Source organism: Dermacentor albipictus, chromosome 10 (genome assembly GCF_038994185.2).
Source record: "Dermacentor albipictus isolate Rhodes 1998 colony chromosome 10, USDA_Dalb.pri_finalv2, whole genome shotgun sequence".
In the NCBI taxonomy this organism is placed as follows: Eukaryota; Metazoa; Arthropoda; class Arachnida; order Ixodida; family Ixodidae; genus Dermacentor; species Dermacentor albipictus.
The window spans coordinates 45,925,953-45,952,587 of record NC_091830.1 but is presented as its reverse complement, the minus strand read 5'-3'; the positions used below and the strand labels follow the sequence as shown (position 1 = coordinate 45,952,587).

The 26,635-nt window shown below is 50.8% G+C and overlaps 2 protein-coding genes and 5 non-coding genes across 9 annotated transcripts in view; all 7 read left to right on the top strand.

The window, feature by feature from the left end:
- The first annotated feature begins 136 nt into the window (after nt 1-136).
- On the top strand, nt 137-26,581 carry LOC139050309 (uncharacterized). Its single transcript, XM_070526542.1, has 2 exons — nt 137-1,386; nt 26,516-26,581. The coding sequence occupies exon 1, from the start codon at nt 137-139 to the stop codon at nt 1,364-1,366; it is 1,230 nt and encodes a 409-aa protein (XP_070382643.1). The 3' UTR covers nt 1,367-1,386; nt 26,516-26,581.
- On the top strand, nt 4,951-5,023 carry TRNAR-CCU (transfer RNA arginine (anticodon CCU)). The gene has a single exon. It is a non-coding gene; the product is annotated as a tRNA-Arg (tRNA).
- Nucleotides 5,131-5,203, top strand: TRNAR-CCU (transfer RNA arginine (anticodon CCU)). Its single transcript has one exon. It is a non-coding gene; the product is annotated as a tRNA-Arg (tRNA).
- TRNAR-CCU (transfer RNA arginine (anticodon CCU)) lies at nt 5,311-5,383 on the top strand. The gene has a single exon. It is a non-coding gene; the product is annotated as a tRNA-Arg (tRNA).
- Nucleotides 5,491-5,563, top strand: TRNAR-CCU (transfer RNA arginine (anticodon CCU)). The gene has a single exon. It is a non-coding gene; the product is annotated as a tRNA-Arg (tRNA).
- On the top strand, nt 5,671-5,743 carry TRNAR-CCU (transfer RNA arginine (anticodon CCU)). The gene has a single exon. It is a non-coding gene; the product is annotated as a tRNA-Arg (tRNA).
- Delta (neurogenic locus protein delta) overlaps nt 6,634-26,635 on the top strand; it is a 281,198-nt gene continuing 261,196 nt past the window's right edge. For all 3 annotated transcript variants that reach the window (XM_070527498.1, XM_070527499.1, XM_070527496.1), the window contains exon 1: nt 6,634-7,262. The gene's annotated coding sequence lies outside the window, so the exon portion shown is untranslated. The remainder of the gene's footprint in view (nt 7,263-26,635) is intronic.

Here is a 26,635-nt window from a genome sequence, read left to right as displayed (position 1 = left end):
CCACTTTTTAGCTCGTCTGTACTTTTGATAAGAGAATATATTCGTACGCGATTAAAAGCCACCTGCAACGCAGTTCGCCCGCCCTCGTGGCCTAATATTCTGCTTCCGGCAGCCGAGCTGAGCGGTCAGCGGAATCATGGGCTCCAGTGGAGCAGCGACAGCGGCCACTTTTGGCCGTGGAAACAGGTTTAGTAACGGCGAAGAAACCGACTACCAGTTTATTTTGCCTCAGCTGCCAAAAGGACGAATTGTTAATAACACCGTGTTTCTACATGGTGACGTACGAGCGAGGCCGTATAAGGTCGAGGACTTTAGGGATGCTCTAACGCCCACGGGCCTGCTACCGGAAGTTGTGTGCCTTGAGGCGTACCAAGTGAATCATGTCTGGGCAGTGACCCTCGGTGATGCTGCTGCAACAAAGCGACTGTTGGCCTTGAAAGAGATACAGGTTAAGGGGCGGCGATGTGTTATCGTCGACCCTCAGGACCAGCAGGTGAAGCTTCGGCTTCACTGGCTACTACACGGCGTGGAAGACGAAGATGTGCGGACTGCGTTGGCGGCCTTCGGCAAGGTGGTTGAGGTGAGCCGGGAGAAGTGGCGTGTTCAAGGCGTTGCGGAGAAATGTTCGACCACGAGGACCGTTCTTCTCAAGCTGAAGGGCGGACTGAAAGTGGAAGATATTCCTCACCAGATACGCGTTGCAGGGGAGTTGGCCTTGGTGGTGGTACCCGGTCGTCCGATGCAATGCCTACGCTGCCAAGGCACGGGACACGTCAGGCGGGACTGTAAGGTTCCGCGCTGCTCCCGTTGCAGACGCTTCGGGCACGTCGACGCCGACTGCGTCAAGACTTACGCAACTGCGACTAGCCCAGTCGCGAGCGAAGAGGCGGCAGCACACGTTATGGATGCAGTTGAGACCGAAGACGCTGCCAGGGGAGCCGGAGAACAAGTGCCCCCAGCGAAGACAAGTACCACGACGGTGCCGGAGGTCGCTGACGCCAAGGTCGTCCAAGTCGCTGAGCAGGTTACTGGGCCTGCAAGTGTCGACAAGGACAAAGATCCTGCGAAGGCAGGCGCTAGTGAAGCTGAACGGGACGACGACGAGTCAGCGATGCAACAGGGCGAGTATGCTGACGAAGGGGACCGGGCCGCTGGTCTCGGTGCCACATCCAAGCGCCCCCGTCACGAGACCGGAGACAAGAACAACGCAGCATCCAGCACTAGTGACGGGCCGCCGGCGAAGGCGCCTCTTGGGAGGCGGTCGGTCTTCAAGCCGAAGCCAAATGTTCCGCTCGAGAGAAGGCCTGGTGAAAAAGTGCAGCAGACGAACACCACCGGGAAGACCGGCGGTCCCGGAGGCGGCTAGCCGAGGGCTGGTCGTGAAGGGTAAGCACCATGCTCCGGGCCTACCTTATACTTTAGTTCAGCATGGCTTCTAATCCGTCACTCGCTATTGCCACACTAAACGTAAGAGGGTTGGCGGCTAGGCGTAGGCAAAGTCAAGTCCTACGGCTGGCCACTGACCACGACCTAGACGTTCTAGCTGTCCAGGAGACAAAGGTTGACGGAGAGGACGAGACCGGGAGCATGGTGCGGCGTTTCACGACTAGATTTTATGCGGTCGTGAGCCACGCAGTAGGGACGTCCGCCGGTTGTGTTCTGTTTGTTAAGAAGTTGCCTGGCCTTGTTGTTAAAAATGTATTTTCATGTCAATCCGGAAGGATTGTTTTTTTGTGATTTTTGTTTTCGTGACCTTGAATTCAGAGTCATGTGCATATATGCGCCGAATGCTGTGGAAGAGCGCGCCTCATTTTTTGCGAACCTTTTCCAGTATGTTAGCACTGATAAGTGCATGGTTTTGTTGGGGGATTTCAATTGTGTTTTGAGGGCTCGGGATAGAGTCAATAATGCTGGTATTCGCGATAAAAGCAGTTGTGTGTTGACAAAGCTAATTAGGGATAATGAACTGGACGATGTCTGTGAGTGCCTGGAGGGGGAGCGTGAAGTCATGTACACGCGATTTCAAGGTAGTAGTCATGCGCGGTTAGACCGTATATACGTATCGCAAGGCATGATTCCAAAGTTCCATAGTTATTCTGTGACACCAATATCGTTTACAGATCACTGCTTGGTGAAATGTCATATAGGCACGGAGAGGAAGAAAGTCGACATTAATTGGGACCTATGGAAAATGAATGCCTTATTACTAAAAGACGAGTCATTTGTAGAGGCAGTGCATGAGGCCGTCAGGAAAGTAAGTGAGGAAAATAGTGAAACAATAGCAGAGAAATGGGAATGCTTCAAACAAAACGTAAAAATGAAAGCTTTAGAAAGATCGAGCTGCTTAAAGTATGAGAAGGAAATGAAAGAAAGGGGCTTACGAAAGACACTTAAGCAGCTGATAGGGCTTGAGTGCGAAGAGCCTGGGGCGTATAAAGAAGACGTGCGAACAATTAAAGAAAAAATCGAGCAGCTTGACAAGGAACGGTATGAAGGAGCGATTGTGCGCGCAAGAGCAAATGCAATAGTATACCTGGGGAGACGCCCACGACAAGGGCGCTTGGACTTGAAAAAGCGCATGGTCGAAGGATTCACGTCGATAAGATTCTATGGAACGGCACAATTGCTGAACACAGAGCATAGGCCAAGCGTTTCTAGAGTACTATCAGTCGCTCTATGCGTTTCAAGAAGCGAATGTAGACGAGTTTAAAAAGGGTTTTCTCGGTCGCATGCCGCGATTGAGTGACGACACGAAAGAAGGAATAGAAGGGAAAATAACGGAAAGCGAAGTTCAAAAGGCGATTGATGGCTTGAACCAAGGCAAATCGCCTGGACCTGATGGCCTGGGCGCTTGTTTATATAAAGCTTTCAAGAAAGAACTGTCGCCGTTGCTAACAAACCTGTTTAATGATGCGTATCTTAACAAAGCTTTGCCACTCTCCTTTGGCAAAGCGCATACCACACTCAACCCTAAGAGTGATCAAGTGGACAAACTTAGGCTGGTGACATCTTACAGGCCCATATCGTTAACCAATATTGATTATAAGATTTTTATGAAGGTTTTGGCAGCCAGACTTCAAAGCGTCATAAAGGAAATAGTTGCTGGTCATCAAACGTGCGGTATCAAAGGAAGGTCGATTTTGTCAAATATTCACACGATGCGGTGCGTGCTCGAGTGCTGTGATGTCACCTCGGGCGGAGTCGCAGTGCTTCAGCTCGACCTTGAGAAAGCCTTTGATTGTGTCTCTCATGATATTTTGTTTGCCATTTTCGATCAAGTTAATGTTGGTTCCATAATCAATGAGGGAGTGGCGTTGGCGTACAAGAACTGCACAACACGCTTAATTGTGAATAAATCATTGGGAGCCCCCATTAACGTCATGCGTTCTGTGCGTCAGGGCTGCCCCCTCAGTCCTCTTTTGTTTGGGATGTACATAGAAACTATGTGTTTGGCCATAATTGAAAATGATCAAATACGCGGTTACAGCTTGGCAGACACAGAAGTCAAGCTCTTGGCATATGCAGATGACATCGCAGTGTGTTGTACAAGCAAACAAAGTGTGACGGAAACGATAAGGGTAGTGAAAAAGTTTTGCGATGTGACGGGCAGTAGAGTCAACTGGGGCAAGTCGCTTGGTTTGTGGCACGGAGAGTGGTCATCGGCCCCGGACAATTTTGCAAATGTGAGCTGGATAAGACCCGACCAGATATCTAGGTGTTCCCATGGACAGTTACAAAAATAGCGATGAATACTGGACGAACCAAGCGAAAGAAACTAGAGAAAAAGCAGAAAGGTGGAACGGCATCAACCTGTCAATTTTCGCAAAGGCAACAGTGTGTAACATGTTTTTTATTACGAAGTTGTGGTACGTCATGCAAACGATGTACTGTTCAAGAGTAAACGTGCAAAAGCTGCACAGAGTGTTCGCGGTTTTTATCTGGGGCACTACCTGGGAAAGGTGTAGCAGAACCAATCTGTTCAGGCACGTGAAGGAAGGGGGGCTGGGCTTGGCGCATCTTTTTGTACGACAGCTCGTCAACAGATTTTTGTTTTTTCGGGATGCGAGTGATCCATTTCTGCGTACGGTATGCCAGCTAAGGTTGAGAGGCGCTTTGCCGGCACTTATCGTTAGTACTGATAGTATGCCGGGAACGCTTCGGGGCTACCTTACAGAAGTTGTAATTAGTGTGCGCTTTCTTTCTGTTCGTTTTTCGTTTGATTATTTAAGTGAAGTTAAAAGGAAAGCATTGTATAAAGATGTTTGCGACATTGTATTTCCAGTGCCATTGTACAGAGTTCTATACACTGGAAGACCAGGACAGGATGTCCTTAAACGAGTGAAAAAAATGGAGGTGCCTACGGGGGTAAAGACATTCTTTTTTAAACTACACACAGGGACACTCTCGGTGAAGACATTCATGGAAGAACGTGGCTTCCTTGTACCCTGGGGATCTCACTGCTTGATTTGCAAGCAAGCTGAAACAGTAGACCATGTTATCTTGCATTGCTGGGCCGGGGTGTTCTTCTGGGATGTCCTACAACGAACAATGAAGAAAGAGTTACCGTTAAACCGACATGGAATCAGGTATCTGGCGGTAAAGAATGAGGATGTGGTTCCCTTCGACTTAATAATGCTGAATGACCTTCACAGTTTATGGCGTGCAAGGATGTCTGGGTACTACTGTGACCCGGATGCTAGGCCTGCGCGTAGGTATTTCAAAGAAAGCATTTCTAGATTCATTGCAATAAGTAAAAGAGAAGATTGTGTACCCGCGTGGCTGTCGAGGATAGAACCTCTGACAGCAATGAGAGAATTTTAATAAGACAACGCCAGTCCGTATTGGACTGATGGCATTCATCTTTTGTTCAAAATGTCTGTAGTTATGTAATTTTGTTCTGTATTGTGTGCTCTGTACAATGTCGAAGACCGGCAATAAATAAAAAAAAAAGCCCTCGTGGCCTAATGGATAAGGCATCGGTCTCCTAAACCGGGGATTGCGGGTTCGAATCCCGCCGAGGATAGTGGACATCACGTCCAGTATCTTTTTTTTTCTTTTGAGCTCGTCTGTACTTTGCGTAAGAGGATACATCTGTACGCGATTAAAGGCCAACTGCAACGCCGTTCGCCCGCCCTCGTGGCCTAATGGATAAGGCATCGGTCTCCTAAACCGGGGATTGCGGGTTCGAATCCCGCCGAGGGTAGTGGACATCACGTCCAGTATCTTTTTTATTCTTTCGAGTTCGTCTGTACTTTGCTTAAGAGGATACATCTGTACGCGATTAAAGGCCAACTGCAACGCAGTTCGCCCGCCCTCGTGGCCTAATGGATAAGGCATCGGTCTCCTAAACCGGGGATTGCGGGTTCGAATCCCGCCGAGGGTAGTGGACATCACGTCCAGTATCTTTTTTTTTCTTTCGAGCTCGTCTGTACTTTGCGTAAGAGGATACATCTGTACGCGATTAAAGGCCAACTGCAACGCAGTTCGCCCGCCCTCGTGGCCTAATGGATAAGGCATCGGTCTCCTAAACCGGGGATTGTGGGTTCGAATCCCGCCGAGGGTAGTGGACATCACGTCCAGTATCTTTTTTTTTCTTTTGAGCTCGTCTGTACTTTGCGTAAGAGGATACATCTGTACGCGATTAAAGGCCAACTGCAACGCCGTTCGCCCGCCCTCATGGCCTAATGGATAAGGCATCGGTCTCCTAAACCGGGGATTGCGGGTTCGAGTCCCGCCGAGGGTAGTAGACATCACGTCCGGCATCTTTTTTTTTTTCTTTTGAGCTGGTCTGTACTTTGCGTAAGAGGATATATCCGCACGCGATTAAAGGCCAACTGCAACGCACTTTTCCCCTGAGCTCACTTTGTTAAAAAAACACGTGGAACACGCCACGACAGTAAAAATCTGACGATGCTGCTCAGACTGGCGATCACACACTTTCGAACATCCAGATTATCCTGTTGCAGACGACAGGCCGTAGAGTAGTGTGACAGGCGTCGGAAGCAGTGGCCGAGTGGTTACATCGCACCCACATGTCGCCGCACGACAAGAACGCTTATAGCTGCGTTCAGCAATGCAACACCGTATGTATAAAAAAGACAGATATATGATTTGAATAGCAGAATCGTGTGCAGAACGCTGGGTGCTGTGCCAGTGCTATTCCTAGCCGCTAAATATGAAAAAGCTGAAATTTTCAGCTGTGTTGGGTGCGTACTATACGTTTAACAGAATTACCTCGGGGAATCGGTGGACCCAAAACCGTCTGCTCGCAAGACTGTCAAACGAATTTCGTGAAGCAAGAGCAGCCGTTTGCTCGATAGTGTGTGAAGGTATTCAATATAGAAAAGAAAGGCACAGAGAAATAAAATTGATTAACGAAATCGCAAAAATACGGTCTCCTTGAAACCGCTGGGTCAGGAGAAGTGACTAAATCAACCTGTACGAATGATCCCATAAGCGAATGTGGAAATATATCAAGGAAAAGAAAAATGAAATAACCGCCTTCCGCATACTTCTACGCCGCGATCCGCCTTTGAAAGCTGGAAAATGAGCTTAACGCATACATGTATTCGGCTAAGCAGAATACCCAGGATGCGCAGAACGATGCGCAGTAGGGAAGAAAGGGCTTCGGCACGGCGGGTGGTGGGTGAGAAGGCAAAGACGAGCATCAAAAATGAAGCCTTCGTTTTGGCTCGTCGCTATTCACTTCAACAGATATGGAAAACGCTGGCCGTAGGAAGAAGAGTCGCAACCCGGGTCATGGCCTTCGCAACGCCTGCAGACGAGCCCGGAAAGACAGACGACACCCGGAAGCGAATGTAATATCGCTCTAGAAAACTCCATGGACAGAGGACGGTGTATGAGCCTCGAAGAGAAGCTCGCCCGCAAAGGAAAAAAAAAGCATGCGCGAGAAAAGAAAAGAAAAAATGCAGGCAGAACAGAACGCCCACCGGTCTGCCAGCAGTGCAGATCCGAAGTGGGCAGCAGTTGCGTATCTATACTTCGAGATACGTGCTTCGCCAAGAACATTCTTAGGGGTCGCCCACATATGACGTGAGGCGTCGCCTGCGGTTCCAAAATAATTTGGATACCAGCGCCATTCAGCGTCTAACGTGTGGATTCACTCGTGTAACGTTTTTCCCGATGTCGACGCCCATTCATTGCGCCACTGCGGGAAAACCAGACGTCCAACTTGTTTCGAATTCACGGATACACAAGTGTATACAACACCGAGACGGGAACACCTGGCGCCTCTGAACATGGTAAGTGACAGGCCGATTGTCGGTCTCTCGCTTGCACCTCTATGTGTTTCTGCGGATGTTGGCGTATTACGCAGTTGGTGCTACAAGCTTGCGGGCCTCGGGAGCATATCGAGCAGTCTATCACCGTCTATAGCCAGAAAAAGAAAACCGGACATCGCAATGTTGTTCGCGTATACTATACAGTGTATACAAGCTGCAAATACAAATATCAGGCTGCGTGCATGCTGCGGAAATATTCAGCTTTTTCTCACATTCTGTGGTCCAGGAACTTTCGACGCCGGCCGTATATATACGTTCGTGCCAGTCGGCAAAGCATAGGATCGTATAGGGTCCGTATATGTAGTGAACGTGGTCAGTGCGTACAGCTGCCTATCTGACTACGACGTTAGCGTGAATGCGTATAAAGAGAGTGATGGTTGCTGCACTTCCTCTCCGTCCCACCCCCCCACCCCTCAATGACGCGACACGTGATCCGCTTGCACACTCTTAACTCGAGGATGGCATGCATTTGGGTCGGTTGGCGCATAACTACGCGCATACGTATGGACAGCTCAGACACGTGGTGACCTCCGGATGATCGGATGCGAACCAACGCATTCGGCATCAGTTTGCCGATGGCATCAGCAACAAACGCTGTCCCTAAACAACAACCCTGCCTTCGATAACTGAGAAGGGGCGATCGCACAGCGTGGTCCAGCGCGTTCTAGGTAGAACAGTCGGAGACTGTATGTACATACTTCCGCGAGCGACAGCGCGCGCATATAGTTTCTCGATGATTGCGCAGAATCTCTCTACTGTGGTAATGGTGCCCTCCCCCACGTAACCCTTTCCCCCTTACAAGGAGAAAACAGCCTCGTTACAGTATACAATTGTCACTTCCTTTACGAGAAAAAGCCGTCTGCTCTTGGCGCCCGATTGCCTTCTGCTGCGCGGGCTGGCGCTCGTGTCCGCTTGCACATGGCGCAGCTTACGCCTTTGCCCGCGAAGGCGCCGGTTAGGCCTAATTGGACTCGCAGTCATGACGCCCCATCCGTGCCAAATGCACCCGTTGCTCAGTCGAAAAAAAAAGAACGGCCTCTGTCAAGGCCGCGGGCTTCTACTTGTGGGGAGCGGCTCTAAAAGACAATACCGAGTCTTCCTCATCACGCTCGGCGGGGAGCGTTTGTCTTTCTTTTTTTTTTCTCCGTCACAAGATTGCGCTTTGTCTTTACATTCCGCTCGGAGCGGTTTAGTTTTTCATTAAGAATCCACAGCGCACTTGCCGTAAGGGCGGAAAAAAAGAAAGAACACTGCGTAGAACGTATACGGTGACTTCCAGGCGAGAATTCTTTCGAATTTTCCTTGAGTGCAATTTTACACGATAGCTGTATAGTATAGTATCGATGACGATTGGCTTCCCGTAAAGAACTTTCCGCGTACAGTCGACAGAAAGTATAAGCACATCTTTTTAGGAAGCTCATGAATTAGTAACATCTATACATTAATTATAGTAAAAGTGATTGCATACCTATATATACAGGGTGCCCCAACTATCATGCGTTAGTGTTTAGAAATATGGAACTGACACGTACCTGTTTAGAACCAAGGCAATGTTGTTTGCCGTCGCTTGGAGGTAATCAGATTATTTCTTGCATTCCACCTAAATACATAATTAGTCTTAATTTATTAACCAACTTCTTAAATATTGTAATTAGATTAAAAGTGTCCATGAGAAAATAGTAGAGCAGCATGGAAAACTTCCGATACACTTGTCTCTTGCTGAATACGTACTACATAAAAATGTTTTTTTCCTAGCGTGAAAGAAACCCGCGAATACACGCAAGATTGCCGCCCGACTGGCCGACAGCAGTTATGATATAGTATAACTGCTGTCGTATTGATATTAACGATTGATTTACTGAAACCAAAGCTTATGCTCTATCTCCCACAATAGAGGGGTCTATGTATATAGGCTACCGAGAAACGACTTCCTTGAAAGTCTGTAGAGCACAAATACTATAGACTAAGTGAAATAGGCTTGTTTACGCTTTTTAATCTATATACTGACTGCGCAGTGGAGAGATAGAAGGAATCTATACAGAGGCACGGACCCATGTTAACCAGAGGTGTAGTTCAAGTTGACTATACCATGCACAGTAAGAAGAGGCAAGGCAATTGTATAGTAACGGTAGCAGGCATAGCTCACAAAGCGCATAAAGAGCGAGTCTGTTGACACTTCCTACTATAATACTTGTGGCGACACACTCTGCGCATATTTCTGCGCACCTGCCATCTTATCATCTGGCCAAGCATACCACAGCTGCACGCTGGATTGCATGGTCGATAAAGCATAGCGCCACCGCCATGTCACCCGAGGTATGCGTCACCGACGGTGGCTATAAGAACAGGCTGCTTGGCTGATAAAATCCGCCTTCTACCACCAGCTACGGTGACGAACGTAGCGTTGGTATGCCCGTCCGCTGGCATCGTTCACCGAATAAAGAAGCGTTACGTTTTTATGTTGGGATTCGTCCTTCGCTAGCCGCGACATCCCCACATCTGGTGACCCGGACAACGAACAACAACGCATCGCCATGGACGAACAAGACGCCCTTCAACGACAGCTGGAACTCCTCAACAGACAGCTTCACACGCAGCAAGAGGTGATCCAGAGGCAAGAGCAACAGCTTCAGGAACGGCACGGCCAGCTCAATGGTGCCGTGCAGCAGCATCCTGCCGGTCCCGCCGAGGACGCCACAACCCTGGCAGACGGCATCCCGCACGCTGCCCCGCACGGCGTCTGGCGTGTCGCTGTCAAGCTTCCGCCGTTTTGGGCCGACTCGCCCGAAGTATGGTTCGCCCAAGTCGAGGCCCAGTTCTCTCTTGCGCACATCACACAAGACCGGACCCGCTACGACTATGTCGTCGCCCACCTAGATGCCCGTTACGCCAGCGAGGTCCGGGATATCCTTGCCAATCCACCAACGGCCAACCTTTACGAACACCTCAAGACGGAACTCATTCGCCGCCTGTCACTCTCGGACGACCAGAAGGTGCGACAACTTCAGTCCGCAGAACTTGCCGAGCGCAAGCCTTCGCAGCTCCTCCGCCACATGCGTGCTCTCGCGGGCAACATGGAAGTCCAGGATTCCTTACTGCGAGCACTTTGGCTTCAACGACTTCCACCGCACGTCCAGGCAATTCTGCAGGCTCAGCTTACGCTACCTCTCGACCAACTCGCCGGGATCGCTGACCGCGTCATTGAGGTCTCTTTGCCGCCGTTATCGCCCACCGTCCAGGCTGTCGCCGCACCGCCGAACACCATAGAGCTTGCGCGGCGTATCGACGATATCAACCGGCAGCTCAGCTCCATTCAACGACGCCTGGATCAACACTTCCCGACGCGCCACTCGCAAAGCCGTGGCCAGAACACTACCCCGTCGCAGCAGCCTGGTGACGACGACCGGTGTTACTACCATAGACGCTTCGGGGACAGAGCACGACAATGTCGACCGCCCTGCTCCGCTAGAAATCAGGGAAACGGCAACGGCAGCTCGTAGCCACGGCTGCGAGCTGCCAACCTGGAGTCCATCGCATCTTCGTCACCGACCAAATATTACAAAGCAGCGGTTCCTTGTCGACAGCGGTTCCGACATTTGCTGCTACCCACGAGCCCACCTTCAAGGTCCCCGTCCTTCTACGTCTCTCGAGCTCAGCGCGGCAAACCGGTCCACTATCAAAACTTACGGCTCGCTCCGCCTGCACGTCCAGCTCAAAAACCTACGCCCTGACCTTCATTGGAATTTTGTCATCGCCGACGTCACAGAGCCAATCATCGGCTCAGACTTTTTGGCGCACTACAACCTCCTTCCGGACTGCCGCCACGACCGTCTCATCGACGCGACAACGGGACATTCTGCGCCAGGTCAGCGAACGACTACCCACCAGCCAAGCATCAAAGTACTCAGCGTCGAACATAATTCACCGTACCACGCCATTCTCGCCGAATTTCCCGGTTTGACGCGCCCCAGCGGGTTGCCACGCGACGTGCAGCATACCACCTTGCACTACATCCGGACCACCCCAGGGCCCCCGGTTTTCTGTCGCGCCCGTCGCCTTGCCCCGGACCGCATGCGCATAGCCAAAGCAGAGTTCGAAGCCATGCTCCAGGAGGGAATCGCCCGCCCCTCCGACGGCCCATGGGCCTCACCACTTCACCTCGTCCCCAAGAAGACCGAAGGCTGGCGGCCCTGTGGGGACTACCGTGCCCTCAACTCCGCACAATTCCGGACAGGTACCCCGTTCACCACATACAGGACTTCGCACATCGCATTTCCGGCTGCCACGTTTTTTCCGTGCTAGACTTGGTCAAGGCCTACACGCAGATACCCGTCAATCCGGACGACGTCCCGAAAACTGCAATCAATACTCCTTTCGGCTTGTTCGAGTTTCCCTTCATGAGCTTTGGCCTGAGGAACGCTGGGCAAACCTTTCAACGCTTCATCGACGAAGTCGTCCGCGGCCTCGACTTCTGCTTCGTCTATCTTGATGACATATTGGTCTTTTCCCGCAACGCCGACGAACACCACAGGCACCTTCGCCTGCTTTTCCAACGCCTCGATGACCACGGCCTTCTCGTCAATGTCCCAAAGAGCACGCTCGGCGCTTCAGTCGTCAAATTCCTCGGCCATGAAGTTTCGTCAGAGGGAACTCGACCCTTACCTGAACGCATCTCAGACATGCAAAATTACCCTCAACCAACCACCGCTAAAGACCTTCGCCGTTTCCTCGGCATGCTAAACTTTTACAGGCGTTTCTTGCCACACGCAGCCGAGTACCAGGCTCCCCTCCATGATGCCTTGGCTGGTCTACGAGGAAACCAACCCATCACGTGGACACCGCCTTTAACAGAACTTTTTGAAAAATGCAAAGCTGCTCTTTGCACCGCCACACTTCTCTCCCATCCTGTGCCAGACGCTCCCTTGGGGCTCTTCACGGACGCCTCTAGCATCGCCGTAGGCGCCGCCCTTATGCAGCACGTAGACAACACCTGGCATCCCTTGGCGTTCTTCTCCAAGAAACTCTCAGCTCGCAAAACGACCCCTTCTGCGGCCACTCCCACCGACGAAACCACGACCCCCGCGCCGTCGAGTTCGCCAGCTTACTACAGAGAACTTCTGACGATATACGAAGCAGTTCAGCACTTTCGCCACATTCTCGAAGCACAACACTGCACTATCTACACCGACCATAAGCCTCTGACCTACGCCTTTTCTCAGCGCCGCGACAAACTCCCACCGGTTCAGCAGAACCAGCTCTCGTTCATCGCCCAGTTTATCACCGACATCCAACATGTCAGCGGGAAGGACAACGTGGTCGCCGACGCGCTTTCACGTGTGGCAGCTATTAGCCCTTCACAGATAACAGCTGATGTCCTCGCCGAGGCTCAGACTACGGACGCTGAACTGCAGGACCTTCTTAAGGGCGGGTCCTCGCTACAACTGCAGCAAGTCCCCATACCTGAATCGACAAAGACTATCTACTGCGACATGTCAACAGCACGAAGCAGGCCTTACGTGCCCCTTTCCCATCGCCGTGGCCTCTTTAACCAGCTACATAATCTCAGCCATCCCGGCATACGCGCCTCTGCACGCCTCGTGGCTGACCGCTATGTCTGGCCCTCCATGCAGCGTGATTGCCGCACTTGGGCGCGCTCCTGCATTCAATGCCAGCGCGCTAAAGTGACCAGGCATGTCACTTCACCACTGGGCGCATTCCCCCAGACCTCTGGTCGGTTTCAACACGTCCACCTTGATATCATAGGGCCCTTGCCTCCAGCTGGACGCTATCGCTACTGCCTCACCGCCATCGATCGGTACACTCGATGGCCTGAGGCATGGCCCCTCGAGGGAATCACTGCGGAAGACGTCGCCTCGGCCTTCTTCGCCGGCTGGATTGCCCGCTTCGGGCCCCCTCGCCGCGTCACCACCGACCAAGGACGACAGTTCGAATCGCACCTTTTCCAGCTGCTCGGGCTGACCATCGGGTTCGAACGCTCGCGGACCACCAGCTACCACCCATGCGCCAACGGGATGATCGAACGTTTCCACCGACAGTTCAAGGCAGCCATCATGTGCCACCCGGACTCAACCTGGCCTGAAGCCATCCCAGCCGCCACCCTAGGTCTTCGCGCCACCTTTAAGCCCGACATTCAGGCTACACCCGCAGAGCTCGTCTACGGGGAACCTCTCCGCCTCCCAGGCGAATTTCTCGCTGCACCGCCATCCACCACCGCGACGTCAGATCCCACCGATTTCATCGCCCGGCTCCGACGCACTATCGCTACCCTCCGCCCGTCACCTGCAGCTCACCACTGTAAGACAGCGCCCTTCGTCTTCAAGGATCTGGCAACGTGCTCGCACACTTTTCTCCGCGACGACACCGTCCGCCGGCCTCTACAGCCACCTTACAGCGGACCCTACCCAGTTATCCGTCGCGATATGACAAAACCTTCACCATGCGCATTAAAGGGAACGCCGTCCGCGTCTCTATCGACCGGCTGAAGCCGGCCTACACCGATTCCGCCGAACCAGCGAATACCAGTACACCCACAGACGTCCATCCACGACCGCCGACATCGCAACCTGCTTCCGTCATTACGCGCAGCGGACGTCTCGTACGCTGCCCAGATTTTTTCAAGCCCTGAAGGCTCTCCACTCCGCGGGGGGGTGATGTGGCGACACACTCTGCGCATATTTCTGCGCACCTGCCATCTTATCATCTGGCCAAGCATACCACAGCTGCACGCTGGATTGCATGGTCGATAAAGCATAGCGCCACCGCCATGTCACCCGAGGTATGCGTCACCGACGGTGGCTATAAGAACAGGCTGCTTGGCTGATAAAATCCGCCTTCTACCACCAGCTACGGTGACGAACGTAGCGTTGGTATGCCCGTCCGCTGGCATCGTTCACCGAATAAAGAAGCGTTACGTTTTTATGTTGGGATTCGTCCTTCGCTAGCCGCGACATCCCCACATACTTAAAGGTATTAAAGGACTTGTGGTTTTGCGTACGCCTGCAAAGCTCAGCAGCTTCGTCAACGCAGATATAGCTCTACGCTCGGAGTTCCTTTGGAGGCACCGGCCTGTCACTTTTCGTTCCAACAGTGGACGACTGTCCAGTCCATACATCAAGGACTACGCACGCCATCTTGCCTCTCGGTATACTCTATAGCGGACTTTGCTACAGACTGAAGTACAAGTCTGTAAGAAGGCGAAGCGCTCTACGAGTCTAACCAAGTTACTGCGAAGGATCGGTGATCCGAGAGAGGCCTGCTTACACAGTGAAGCGTCTTTAGCTGTTTACGGCGTGGCGGTTAACATGGACGCGACGAATTGCGTCACACGCCCCTTCTCATTATATAATTATTGTTTTTTTTTTGCAAGCCACACTGTGAACAAACCGACGCACCTGCTTGCATTTCATCAAGCAACCTGCTCTTATTAGTCTTGTGTGCAGCGTACCATACGTGACGTCATCCCATCGCGGTGGACATTGATTCCTCGTTATTAATCGTCGTTCGGAGTTCTGCATATATAGGGAGAGATAAGCGCAAGAAACGCGTAAGCGCATAAAACGCTGAGGATATCAGCCGTTGGCAACATCATAATGGAGCAAGGGAAAAGAGAACGTAGATGGATGGGGAGGGGAAGTGAGTGAGAGGAAGGGGGGAATCCCGAGTGGAAATTGTTGAGATCGCAGGAGGGGTTCCATTTGTCGGATGACCCAAATGAGCGAGTTTCTCTTGTAGCGCGAGCGCGTCCTCCTTTACTCGATTACGTGCGGGTTATCAATTCTTCATCGAAACGAGATTTGCATTCGAAAAGGACACGCGAGCTTTAGCGACTCACCGATAGATGGCGGAGTGTTACACGAGAAGCAGGATCAGGGTGGGTGGCATAACGCCAGGGTCGGCGGGAGCTCTCGGTGTTGTTTTACTACGTTTATTTTCCTTTTTTTTTTCTGTCCCTTCTTTCTTTCGACGGCGCTTCTTATCCGCTGACCGATAACTGCTTCGTCTCCATACCTTGCCGATGTTCGTTCGGTCGCGTTTTAAAGCCCGCTGCTTGTTTCATTCGGTCTATATACCTTCGCGCCCTTGTCCAACGTGGCGTCTCACTCCACGATCACCGCTGCCCCGCTAGTACGTATCCGATAACGCTCTTATCTCATACGCTGTCGAAGCGGCGACAACAGGCGAAGCGCCGTCTCGTGGCGACCTGCTGACCGCGCGGCATCGCACAGATATAGCTCCCCGTAAACGTCGTCTTCGACACGGGTCCGCAATGTTGATCGAGTGTCCGGGAAAGTCGAGTTATCGGGGACCCTGCGCTGACAGACCACCGCGTGTATATTATAATTTGGTCGTGTAACTGGGCGCCATGTATACACGCATAGTTCATCGTACACTATCACCTGCCATCCCTGGTTGCACTGCATTCGTCGATTTCGATTCGTCAATTCGTCGATAAGAAGGCAGCTCTCTCTCTATCTCTCTCTATCCGGGAAAGCATGCCGAACATCGAGTCTCCTTTTACCAGTGCTCTCGTGTGTGCTTGCGGTTACTGTAGGAGCAACAACGTTGCCTCCGAAATCCATGGCGTGGGGTGCCCCGTTGCCATCTCTGAGGCCACGCAAAGGCCACATAGTTTCCTACAAGAAGATTACTAGAGGGATATCTGGAGCTAGTGTGTACGGTATGTAGTTGCAAGTATGGCTGTTCAGTCAGCCATTACACGGATTTGTAGAAGTTTCATCCATCTGGCTTCGAACGGCTTTGTTACTTGGCAAATTGATAAGTTCCGACAAACTGTTGCATTATAGGTGCAACTTTTGGCAGCTACTATGTGCATGCGCGCCGATAATTATTGCTTTCGTGCGTTTAGGAAATAAACATGATTCCTGCGGAATTTAAATTGTAATTAAAACGTAATAAATAGCGCCATAAGGACGCTGAAGTCGCAAGCCCTAAGATTAGAGGAATTCACATACTATGCTCTCACGTTGTAGTGACTGTACAGTACATCCTCCCCATGGAACGATCGCAGCGTCAAAGTTCTCCCTAGGGATTTTTGTAGGAAACTATGGCTGAAGCACAGCTGCGCTATATTTTATTAAAACATATAAAAAGCGCTTATGCGCTGCAAATGACTCCATTGCACAGTTTCCTCCATGACATACATATAGCCAAAGAAGCATAGCTGCACACCACGTTCATGTCCCAAGCACTTTTATCGCGCATACTCCATAGAACCGTCTATAGGGGACATTCATGAATTAGCCTTTCAGTACAAGTTTGATTATAGGGAAGAAAGCTACAACTTGGTTTACTTTGCAAAATTTCCTATTTTAGATCGTTTGTGATACGCACGACTTAGCGCATTTAACGCAATCCTCATTCGTTTTTAAATCCCAGGTGTAAGGAACGATCTTAGTGCTATCATTCTGACCTTTAAATTGGTGGTTTGGTAGTCTTTCTTTTCTTCTTCTTTCTTTTAGTAGGCCAATTAAGTGAAGACAGAGTTATAGTGATTCGTTGAGAAACACGGGTCAGCAGTTCGACATTCAATAATTGGGCAGCTGTAGTGTAACTGAATTATAGCAGCGGAACCCTCTAGCATCGACGTACGCTTTGTGAATCGTTATAAGAAGAGGGTATCCCGGAATAGCACCTCTGGAGTATTTCAAGCAGGCAATCCCGTAACTGTTAGCAACGGCTATGCACTCCGCGGAAATCACGTGCCTTCTTTCCCACGGCCGTTCAAAAGCACGCCATTTCCGCACTCCTGTCGCGCACCAGGCGACAGCTGGGGTGATCAATAACCCTCGTACTACTCGCAATGCTAATCACGCGATAACCGACGAGCACAGCGTTGCGACAAGTGAAGCACGGGTAACCCTGTGGCTCCGTTAAGAATGTGTCGACAAGTGCGGAATAACCACAACACACACACACACGCAAAGGAAAAGCGACCCTTCAAGAACTGGTGCGTCAGTCTTTGAACGGCATTCATCGCTTGACCAGAACGCCGAAGCAGACGACGTGAAAAGACGGTGGGTCCGTCTGCCGAAAAGCGCGCAGCAGACGACCACCCGAGCAGCGCCGTCTGCGTCGCGTATCCATCACACCCAGCCCGCGGCCGCGAGCCGTCAAAAGCGCGCATCACGCCCCGTTCCGGGGGCGTGATTTATTGGCACGAGGATTTAACGCTAATTCCTCTAATGGCCCGTTTGCACCCATTCACCGCGAGCGCCCAACAAAAAAAGGGGAAAAATACGCCCCCACGCGCGCAGTGTGCACGTAGTGTCCACAAGAGACACGCACCGCGGTGCCACAAACGCAAAACCGCAAAGAGTTTGGTGGGCGGGTGAATCCTAGCATTCGCGTCAAAGAAACGAAAGACGCCGAAAACAGGTTTCTTTTTTTCGTCTGTTCTCCCTCTCTCGATACGTAGCAGACGAACGGAACGGGCTACCCGCGTCGTCTGCTTTGAGGGCCTCCATCGGAATTCTTCGCCGCGAAGAAGCGGAAGGTGTGGGAGCCTTCGCGCGTCTTCCACTCCTCGCTCGGACGGGCCACCGATGTCCCGCTGTCCCGGACGACGTTTATCGCCGCGTGAGCGCTTTGTCGACTCCCGAAGTACAAACGTTGGTGCAAACTGTGTCGGCGAAGCAAGTTCCGCAAGCCCTTTCTTTCTTTTTTTCTCTCGTGTCGGCAGGCTGCCGGTGGTTTCCCTTTTCAAGAGCGGTTGGCCGGTTATAGGAAAAAGGCGTGCGTAGTACCGCCGCCGGCTTCTGTGGAAACCAGAGAATGTTGGCGGGACGGGGCATGCGTCATCTCAAAGGATGCGACCCAGTGCCGACAGTTCGCGCGGATGGCCCCGAAAAGTTGCACCCCTGCGGTGGTCTGCGCGAAGGAATGCCGGAAGGTCCGGAGGCTGCGGATCGGGCGCTTGCACGATGCGTGCTTCTTGCGGGCGAAACTGACATTGCTGAAGATGGATTCACTTGTCGAAGCGCTCGGAAACACTGCTTGCCATACGCTCTGACGCTTCACTCCTTACGCTCTCACTCCTTCTTTATCTTCCAGGAAGCGCTCGGATAACCCGATTCGTTTCGTATCGTCACGCCTGAGAATTTTTAAAAAAGACTCACGCTGGCTGCTACGGAAGCGGTGACATTTGGAAGACTCGACTTCGTTTTCGAGTCTGCATGCGAAAGTCGTGGGCGCCAAGGGTGACTTCTCGCTAGGTGAATGATCAATCAGTCAGTCGAAGAAGACTTGCTCCCGGCTTTAATTCCGATGTGGCGCCCAATCGTCACGCTCGGGTATTTTAAAAGCTGCCCGCTGACTGCGGAACTTGGTCACGCCTGGCGATTCGGACTTGTCCGAATTTTACCGAAGCGCCGGACGTGGCCAGCAACGGCTTCTCGCTGCCGAAAAAGAAGATCAATCAAATCTGTGCGCAAACAAAAGTTGACAGGGATGCTATCGCAGCATCGTGGAAGCGGGACCACACCGCGGTTCGCCCTTACCAGAGTCCTTCAACGGACTCTGGTAAGGGCGTTGTACATGTTGTAAATAGACTTGACTTGACTTGACTTGACTCTGCCCTTACTCATCACCTGCGTCGGGAAGCCGCCGAGCTCAGATGTAATACGGGCGCCCAGTTTCTCTTGTGTGCTGCATCTTCCTGTGACCCGTTCTTCGTCGCAAATTTTTTGTCAGGCGTGATTAAACTTCGCAAGTCCTGGGGTAAAAAACCGTTTGAAACTGATATCTCTTGTATCAATAACAATTATAGAGACACTCGAGATACGCGCCGTAGTGCTGTCCTGCTATCGGCGGCGCACTCGTGGGACAGAAGGCTTCCAGAGACGTGCAGTGCGTTTGGCTACGTAATATTGATTTTAAAAAAGCGCCATTACTAAAACAAAATAAAATGTAATGAAACAGTTTCGCCTCAAAGGCGAAGCGTTTCGAAAGCGATAGCGAGCCACCTACGGTATTCTACAAACAAACGGAGGCGACATGGTGCAACGAAACACGTGACGAAGCTATGCTGACTGCTGCTATGCAGCAGGAAGCCGCGCCGGCTGGCGAGGCGTGTACCGACGCCGAAAACGCGACGGGTATAGCGTCGTCCCCGCAGTAGCACTTCGACAGCGCACGAGGTGCGAGACCGACGGAAAACGTCTTGTCACGCACGCGATGGCAGGATTATGGACTAAGCTTTACGCGTAAGTGTCTGTCCAGCCCAGATATATAAGCACAACGGTGCGGTATGTATATATGCACAAAGCCCGTCAGCAGGTACGCTATAACTTCTCTTTTCTTTTTCTTTTTTTTTGTCGGGCATTTCTGACCTTTAGTCACTGTCTCATCTCGACTGTACGAGGAATGAGCGAGCCAAACAACGTCGGATGCGTGGGCTCAAAACGCTCGCGCCAGCTGTGGAACCGTCAGAACCGAATGAGTGGAGCATGCCCCTCCGGCATGCTCCGCTCATTCTTGGTATTGCGCTCAATTTTGGTATTGCGATCATTTTTGGTATTGCGCTCATTCTTGGTATTGCGCTCATTCTTGGTATTGCGCTCATTTTTTGGTATTGCGCTTATTCTTGGTATTGCGCTTATTCGTGGTATTTCACTAATTTTTTTGGTACTGCGCCCATTTTTTGGTATGTCGCTCATTTTGGTATTTCGCTAAATTCTCGTATTGCGCTGCTTCGAGTTTGTAGCTAAACGTACCTGGAGGCCTTCTAAGCCGCGCGCACCCTTTGGCACGACGACAGCAAGATGGCGGCACGATCGCGCCTATAGGGTTGTACGCATATAACTCGCTGTCGCAAGACACCGAAGCCAAGTGGACGCACTGTCTAACTGCTCAGTCGGCTCTGCTGCAGGAAAGGCAGTGTTCGGGTTTCCACTGCACTGTCACGTGAGCGTTGCGCAGACACACACGGGCGTTCCTGCTAAACAGCTGCGCGTCCATATACCACACCGCGGCGCATGTATACACAGGTCTGATCGGAACGAATTGTGCACAAACGTTATATCGAGAGCTTCGTTAAAGCCAAAGTTTCGTAATAAACTTTTTTGAAGTCAGGGTTGAATGTTCGACGCTGCATGAAGTCGCGCAACTTCTTGCGTTCTATATACCACACCGCGGTGCATGTATACAGAGGTCTGAACGGAACGAATCGTGCACGAACGTTAAATCGAGAACTTCGCTAAAGCCAAAGTTTCGTAATCAACTTTCTTTGAAGTCGGTGTTGAACGTCCGACCCTGTATCAAGTCACGCTACTTCTTGCGTTCCGTTGAATTGCGTAAGTGAACATAAATGATTCAACCTGGCAAATGTTAGAGAAACCTTAAACATCAAGGAACGCAAAATCAGTTTAAATTAGTAAATATTCTGTCAAAACTCCATTTCCGAGAGTTTCGCGGTAAGAAGTTGATTTCTCAAAGAGAAAAGGGTGGTCATGAAGTTCAATCTCTCAAATTTCGCGCTGAACAACTCCTGCGCCGGTACGTCATTGTGACGTCACGCATTTCAAACGTATTTTCTCGCATTATTGAATCCTCGTGGCTCAGCAGAAGTTCTAGAAGCATGCGAAGTTTGGTCTTTGTACATTTTTTTAGAGTAGAGTGCAGCGCATGTTTACCGGTACAAAAAATTAACCAGACGAGAGGAGACGCCGTCGAAATCTGTGACGTCACGGCGAGGGGAGGCGCGAACTTGAAGGTGGCGTCTCCACGCCCTCTTCGGTTTTGCATCTTTTCTGGCTTTCCGAACATCGTCTCACCGTAAATGCTGATTATTACAAAATCATTTCTTAATTTTTTGGTATTGCGAAAGCTTAATCTTTAAATACGGCTCGACTTATCTATCTCTTCAGTGTCCCTTTAAAAGAAAGCGCACACACAACAAAACTTACACTGAAGGTGGCCGTAGAATGCCCTCCCACTTCTATACAATACCACCCAACGTGCACTGCACGCGATAATCGGTGTATTCGATGGCAAAAGAAACGTTACATCTTGTCCAAAGCGCGCGAAGTTGCCTGCACTATTATTAATTCCCTGCCTTCTCATTACGGTTGTAAGCGGTCTCCACTACCGCGGGAAGTGCTTGCTTATTCTTACTTCTGGCAGGATTTTTGTTTTTTGTTACCGGCTCATTTTCTCCTCTTTTCATATCAGCCGGTTGTCGTAATGCGTCGTCGCATAAAATAGGCGACGTAATTGCCGGGTAAGCAGTTAGCGTCAGACACTACTCGATCGCACTGCTCGATCGGAGCCATAATAGCTGCAGGGCATTCGATGCGACTGAAATGCTGGCGTCGCCATTTCCCACGCGAGCGTCTTTGTAGAATATAGTAGCTGCTGTTCTAGTCGTTGCTGCGAAGCTGCTCTATATAGATACGAAAGTACGGCTGGCGTTTGCTCCAGTCGTTGTTGTTCGATAGAAATGGCACGTATGGCCACGATGGGGGATAGGCCAATGTTCGCGGTGGGAACAACACGGGATGGATCTCCCTGTTACTAAAGTTGATAGAATAAATATTGCTAACAAACATTGCTTAAAAAAAGAACACGACGAAGGTGAAAGGCGGAAGTGTTGATTTTTGACGAAGATCTACGGGAATAACTACACTATTATTCGGAAAAGAAAGGTCTGTCACGTGCGCCACGTGAATCTGGGAATTTTTTGTTCTTTTTTTAGTGCTAGTAAACAAAGGCGATCTGTCCACATTGGAGTAGCCATGGACTACTCCTGTGCACTCTGGGACAAGAAGAAAAGGACGAAGCATCTCAAGTACCGTTAGGCAGCCGTGAAGATAGCCAGAAGGAGGACACGGGGTCCAGACACGCCATGTGTGGCGCTTTCTTGCTGGCCTTATATATCGTGCATGCTAAATGAGCAGGTTCGCCTTTTCTGTCACGCGATGTCATGCTATAAATTACGTAGTGACGGCCACCGCGCGGTCGAATTCTCCGCCGACCTCTCAGACAAGCTCGTATCGTAACGGCAAGCAAGGAACCGCGGCCGCTGGCCGTTCGAAACAATGCCCGCTTCCATGCATCGACGGGGCGAGCGGCCGTGAATCCGCTAATGGCGGCGCACATCGTATGCACACAACGAGAGAGTCACGCCACCTAACCGCGAGGACACGCCATACCATAACGGGTCCTCCATCTCGTGCGCGCGGTGCCTCGTCTTTCTCACAGCTAATTCGAACGCTAATCGACGCGCGATTAGGCTTAACCGGACGACCGGACCGGACCGGCGGCGAGGATGAGACGGCCCCACGCCCGCGGCTCTCATGTAGTTCCGTTCGTCGGGGCGCTCGCTTTTCGAAACGCGTCACACACGCCGCGTCTCCCTTCTTGATCGAGCAGACGACGGCCAAAGTCGCGTCTCGTCGCCGTGTCGTCAGAGGGACGCGCCGCGTGAGAAGAACAGAGCGGCGTTCGTCTCACGGACGACTTGCTCGAGAAGAGTCGCTCGATAACTTGAGTGTGGGTCAATGCCGGCGGTCTCACTGAACTCGCCCATCGAGGAGAAGCGGTACTAGTAAGAGTGTGTGTGCGCGCGCGCCTGGGACAGGCGAGAGCCGTTAAAGCGTCCCTCTCTCTGCCGCCTCGTAACCCCAAGTGAGCGGGAACGCGCGGATCCTCAACTTGCGCGGTTGCGTGCGGTTTGTTTGGTTTTCGTGGTCTGGTTCGTTTTCAACGCGCCGTCGTCTGCTGTTCCGTCTGCTCACCCGGCGGTCTTGTCGTCTGCTAAACGCGGGTGGCCCGCCGCCGTCGGGAGGAACAAAGTTGCCGCAGACGCTCGGCAGGTGGCGCCACCAGTCAAGAAAGTGTCCGCGATTAAGATTGGAAATCCAGAATGAAAAAAAAAAAAACAGGTGTAGCATACCCGATTAAATCGAGCAGGCTGGCTGACTATTTGTGACTATTTGTGATTATCTGTGCATAGTGTCAAACCATATTCTACTGACACTATAGTGCCTCGTTTTTGGTAGTTGCTTTACTTAATTCTCGTTTATTTCATTCTTTCGGACTGTATGTGCACTTTTTTACCTCTTGCTGAGTGGGCAACCTCCCTCGTTGGTACGGCTTGAGCCGTGTTTCGAGGTATAAAAAAACAACTGACATGGTGCGGCGGAGACGAGCCAGATGGGGAATAACTTTGAAAGCCAACGAACGGAATTCGAAAGGAGCTGCTCAGGTACGTTGTTCAGATCTATGACGTCACGGAAACCTAGCTGGTGCGGGAACTTTAGTGCGGTGTCGCTACCGGTCTTGCGGTTTACGTCATTTGTTACACGCCAAGCCTCCTCTTACGCTATTGCAGAGTAATTTACTTGCGTAGCTGAATTCATCATTCCTCTTTAGAGTCCCCGCTTCGAGACGAGAAAAAAAAAAACGAGCTAAAGTTCCCATAAAACTGTATTTTGTCTTTATCTTGTTTCGTTGAAACAAGGCAGTGGAAATAAAAAAATGACCTTCACCTAAGTAAACCTACTTGATTTGAATGCGACATCACGATGACTTGTCTAATTAATTTGTTACGTTCGTGATACGTGACATCATACATTGTCACGTGTCTTTAACACCTCTACCTTAATTCACATTAATTCACCTTGGTCTAATTTGTACCAACCTTAAACAACTTTCATTCGCCTTAGTCCACTTTAGTTCACCTTCAATCACTTTATTTCACCTTAATTCACCACCTTAAGTCACCTTACTCGAACTTGTTCTAACTATAATTCTGTATTACCACTGACATCATACAGCACGCTGATGATTTCACTGATGACGACGATTTTTGTAACCACTCGTTGCGGACAAAGCCGAATTTTCTGCCTCATGGGGCGTATAATGCTTAGGAATTAAAAAGGACATCGCTACGAAGACATATCCCATTGAACTATACTTACCACAGGTTACACAGAACATAAACGCTAAATGTAAGAAAAGAAAAAAGAAAAAAAGATTTGCCCGTTCGCGCCGTCTGCGTGGAAGCAGACGACTTGTCGTCGAGTGACAGACGAGCAGACAAACACTCGCCTTTATCGTCTGCTACTGCGCATTTACACACACACACGCCCTCTTACCCCCTTAGAGAGATGTTATACGAGGAGGGGCCTAATCCCCAGCGCAAACATGCCGCCGAAAGCTGGCCGTCCATTCATTCAGCCTTTTCCCTTCTCGTGAAGTGTGCTGCCTGGACGCAGCAAGATCCGAGGCGGCTGACGTAACTCACTCCACTCGGTATACCTGGCCAGCGCGGTTAACCGAAATGTGTCACCAAGTCCTGTTTTATTTGCTTTTTTCCCCTCCTCTTTCATTGCGGTTGGGCGCGGGGAGCTCGGTTGTTTGAGACTCGCGCGTTTGCTCATGCAGACGACAAACGAAGTCGTGACTTTGACCTCGGCTGGTACTTTGGCTACGGACTTCGCGTGGCGACGAGCCGCCGGGAGCAGCAGCAGCAGCTGCTGCTTAAAGAATGGCTAGTAAACAAATTACGCCCGCTATACGTGCGAGACACGGCGTCTCTGCAACGCACGTCTTGAGCTCGCCGGCGTCTCGAAATCACTGTTCAGGAGCGGTATTCTGGACTCGATCAAATTCCGCCATATTGTCACCTCTCATTGGCCCGAAGGGCTGCTACGGCCACTCTGATTGGCGCAAAACGTTGCAACCGCAGAATCTGCCACTGTCGCGCTATGTAACTCGTTTATAACGTGTGTCCCAGCTAACGTTAGTCCAGCTGTCCGACGAAAAAAAAATATTTAAGAAACACGATGCAAGATGCAATCATAAGACATGCGGTGTTCGTTCGTAAGAATTCTGGCGACCGGACACCGTAGGTCTTAAAATGGCATATTTCACCGTGTTTTCTTTTCTCAAATCTTTGTTGAACAGCTTGCCTTAAGTTAGCTGAGACACCCTATATATATTAAGCCATGGGAGAAAGGAACAAAATATGGTGGCAAAAATTTCATATAGGCGACAGGGAATGCCGCCAAGGTGCAACATATTAGAGAGCTTTTTAGACTCGCAATGCCGGACGGAAACGCACCGGGAGTTACACTAAGTCTTACCATCTGTAAAAATGCAGCCAATACTGAGATCCGTATTACCGCATTATCCCGCCATTTCACCGATACTGAAACACGGCTGGGCTCAAGCTTTGTTAGTGACGTCGTGTACTGAAATGTGGCGGTATTCAATGTTACCTGCATATAAATTTAGGAAAACTGAGCACACCTTGCCATTCTGGGGCTTACTTGCAGTATAGTTATCAAGTGAGGCGACGGATAGCTAAAGCTCCTGCGCTACAGATGAGCATTCCAGGCTTCTTCAAGGTTACCACTAAGTGCCGTCGCTAGTTGTGAGATGAACAGCGAAATACGTGGGGCGGTGCCACCTCCAGACAGTCAAATGCCCTAGCTGCTTTTGTAGTGTGCCATGTGACAAGCTTCAACAGTTCATCGATAGTCATTGTGTTGCGTTCTGCCGGAACGAAATTCTCTCAATGTAAAGAAGTCCAAGTATCTTTTTCTGAGCAAAAACAGCCCCAAACTTGCGGAAGCGCTTCGAAATTGGTGACGTCACGCTGACAGAGCGGCGCTGCGATTTGGCCGCGAGATTCGCAAGAAGTGCAAGTCCGTGCTTTGCATTCTTTGACATAAGCAACCCGTTCTCGCCAAATAAATACACATCGAGTTTCGAAATAAAACTCTTGAGACTAAACAAACGTGTAGTGTTCCTCTTTAGCGTCGCCGCTTTAGGAAGGAGAAGTGCAAGGCACACCCTTATGAATGTAGGCAAACGCGTACGCATTCGTCCCCCTCCGCCTCCCCCCTTCCCCCCCCCACACACACACACGCACAGCGCACGGTCATGCGTAATCCAAAGATGCGGACAAAGCCTCTGCCACGAGTCTCATCTTGCGAGGCGTAAACGCGTATTCCTACGCGGTCGTCCTTGACTCGCTGCTGGTTTTACACCGGCGAGTACGTGCAGCTGCTTCTAAACGCTCTATAAACGATGTAGCTCTTGTGACTCTCTACACGCTCGAAAAAAAAAAAAGAGAACAATGGAGCTCTTGCAACTCCTTAAAGCGGGAGGAACTGTTAAGCGGCGGGTGTCATTATTTGCATACTTAATTTAGGAACGCTCTCTCGTAGTTCACCCTCGAAGGAGCTCAGAATGAACGTGCGTGCGTACGTCCAAGAAAATGGAAAGGAACACGGATGAAGAAAAGAAAGGGGGGGGGGGGGGGGGGACGTCGTGGCTCATTCAAACCG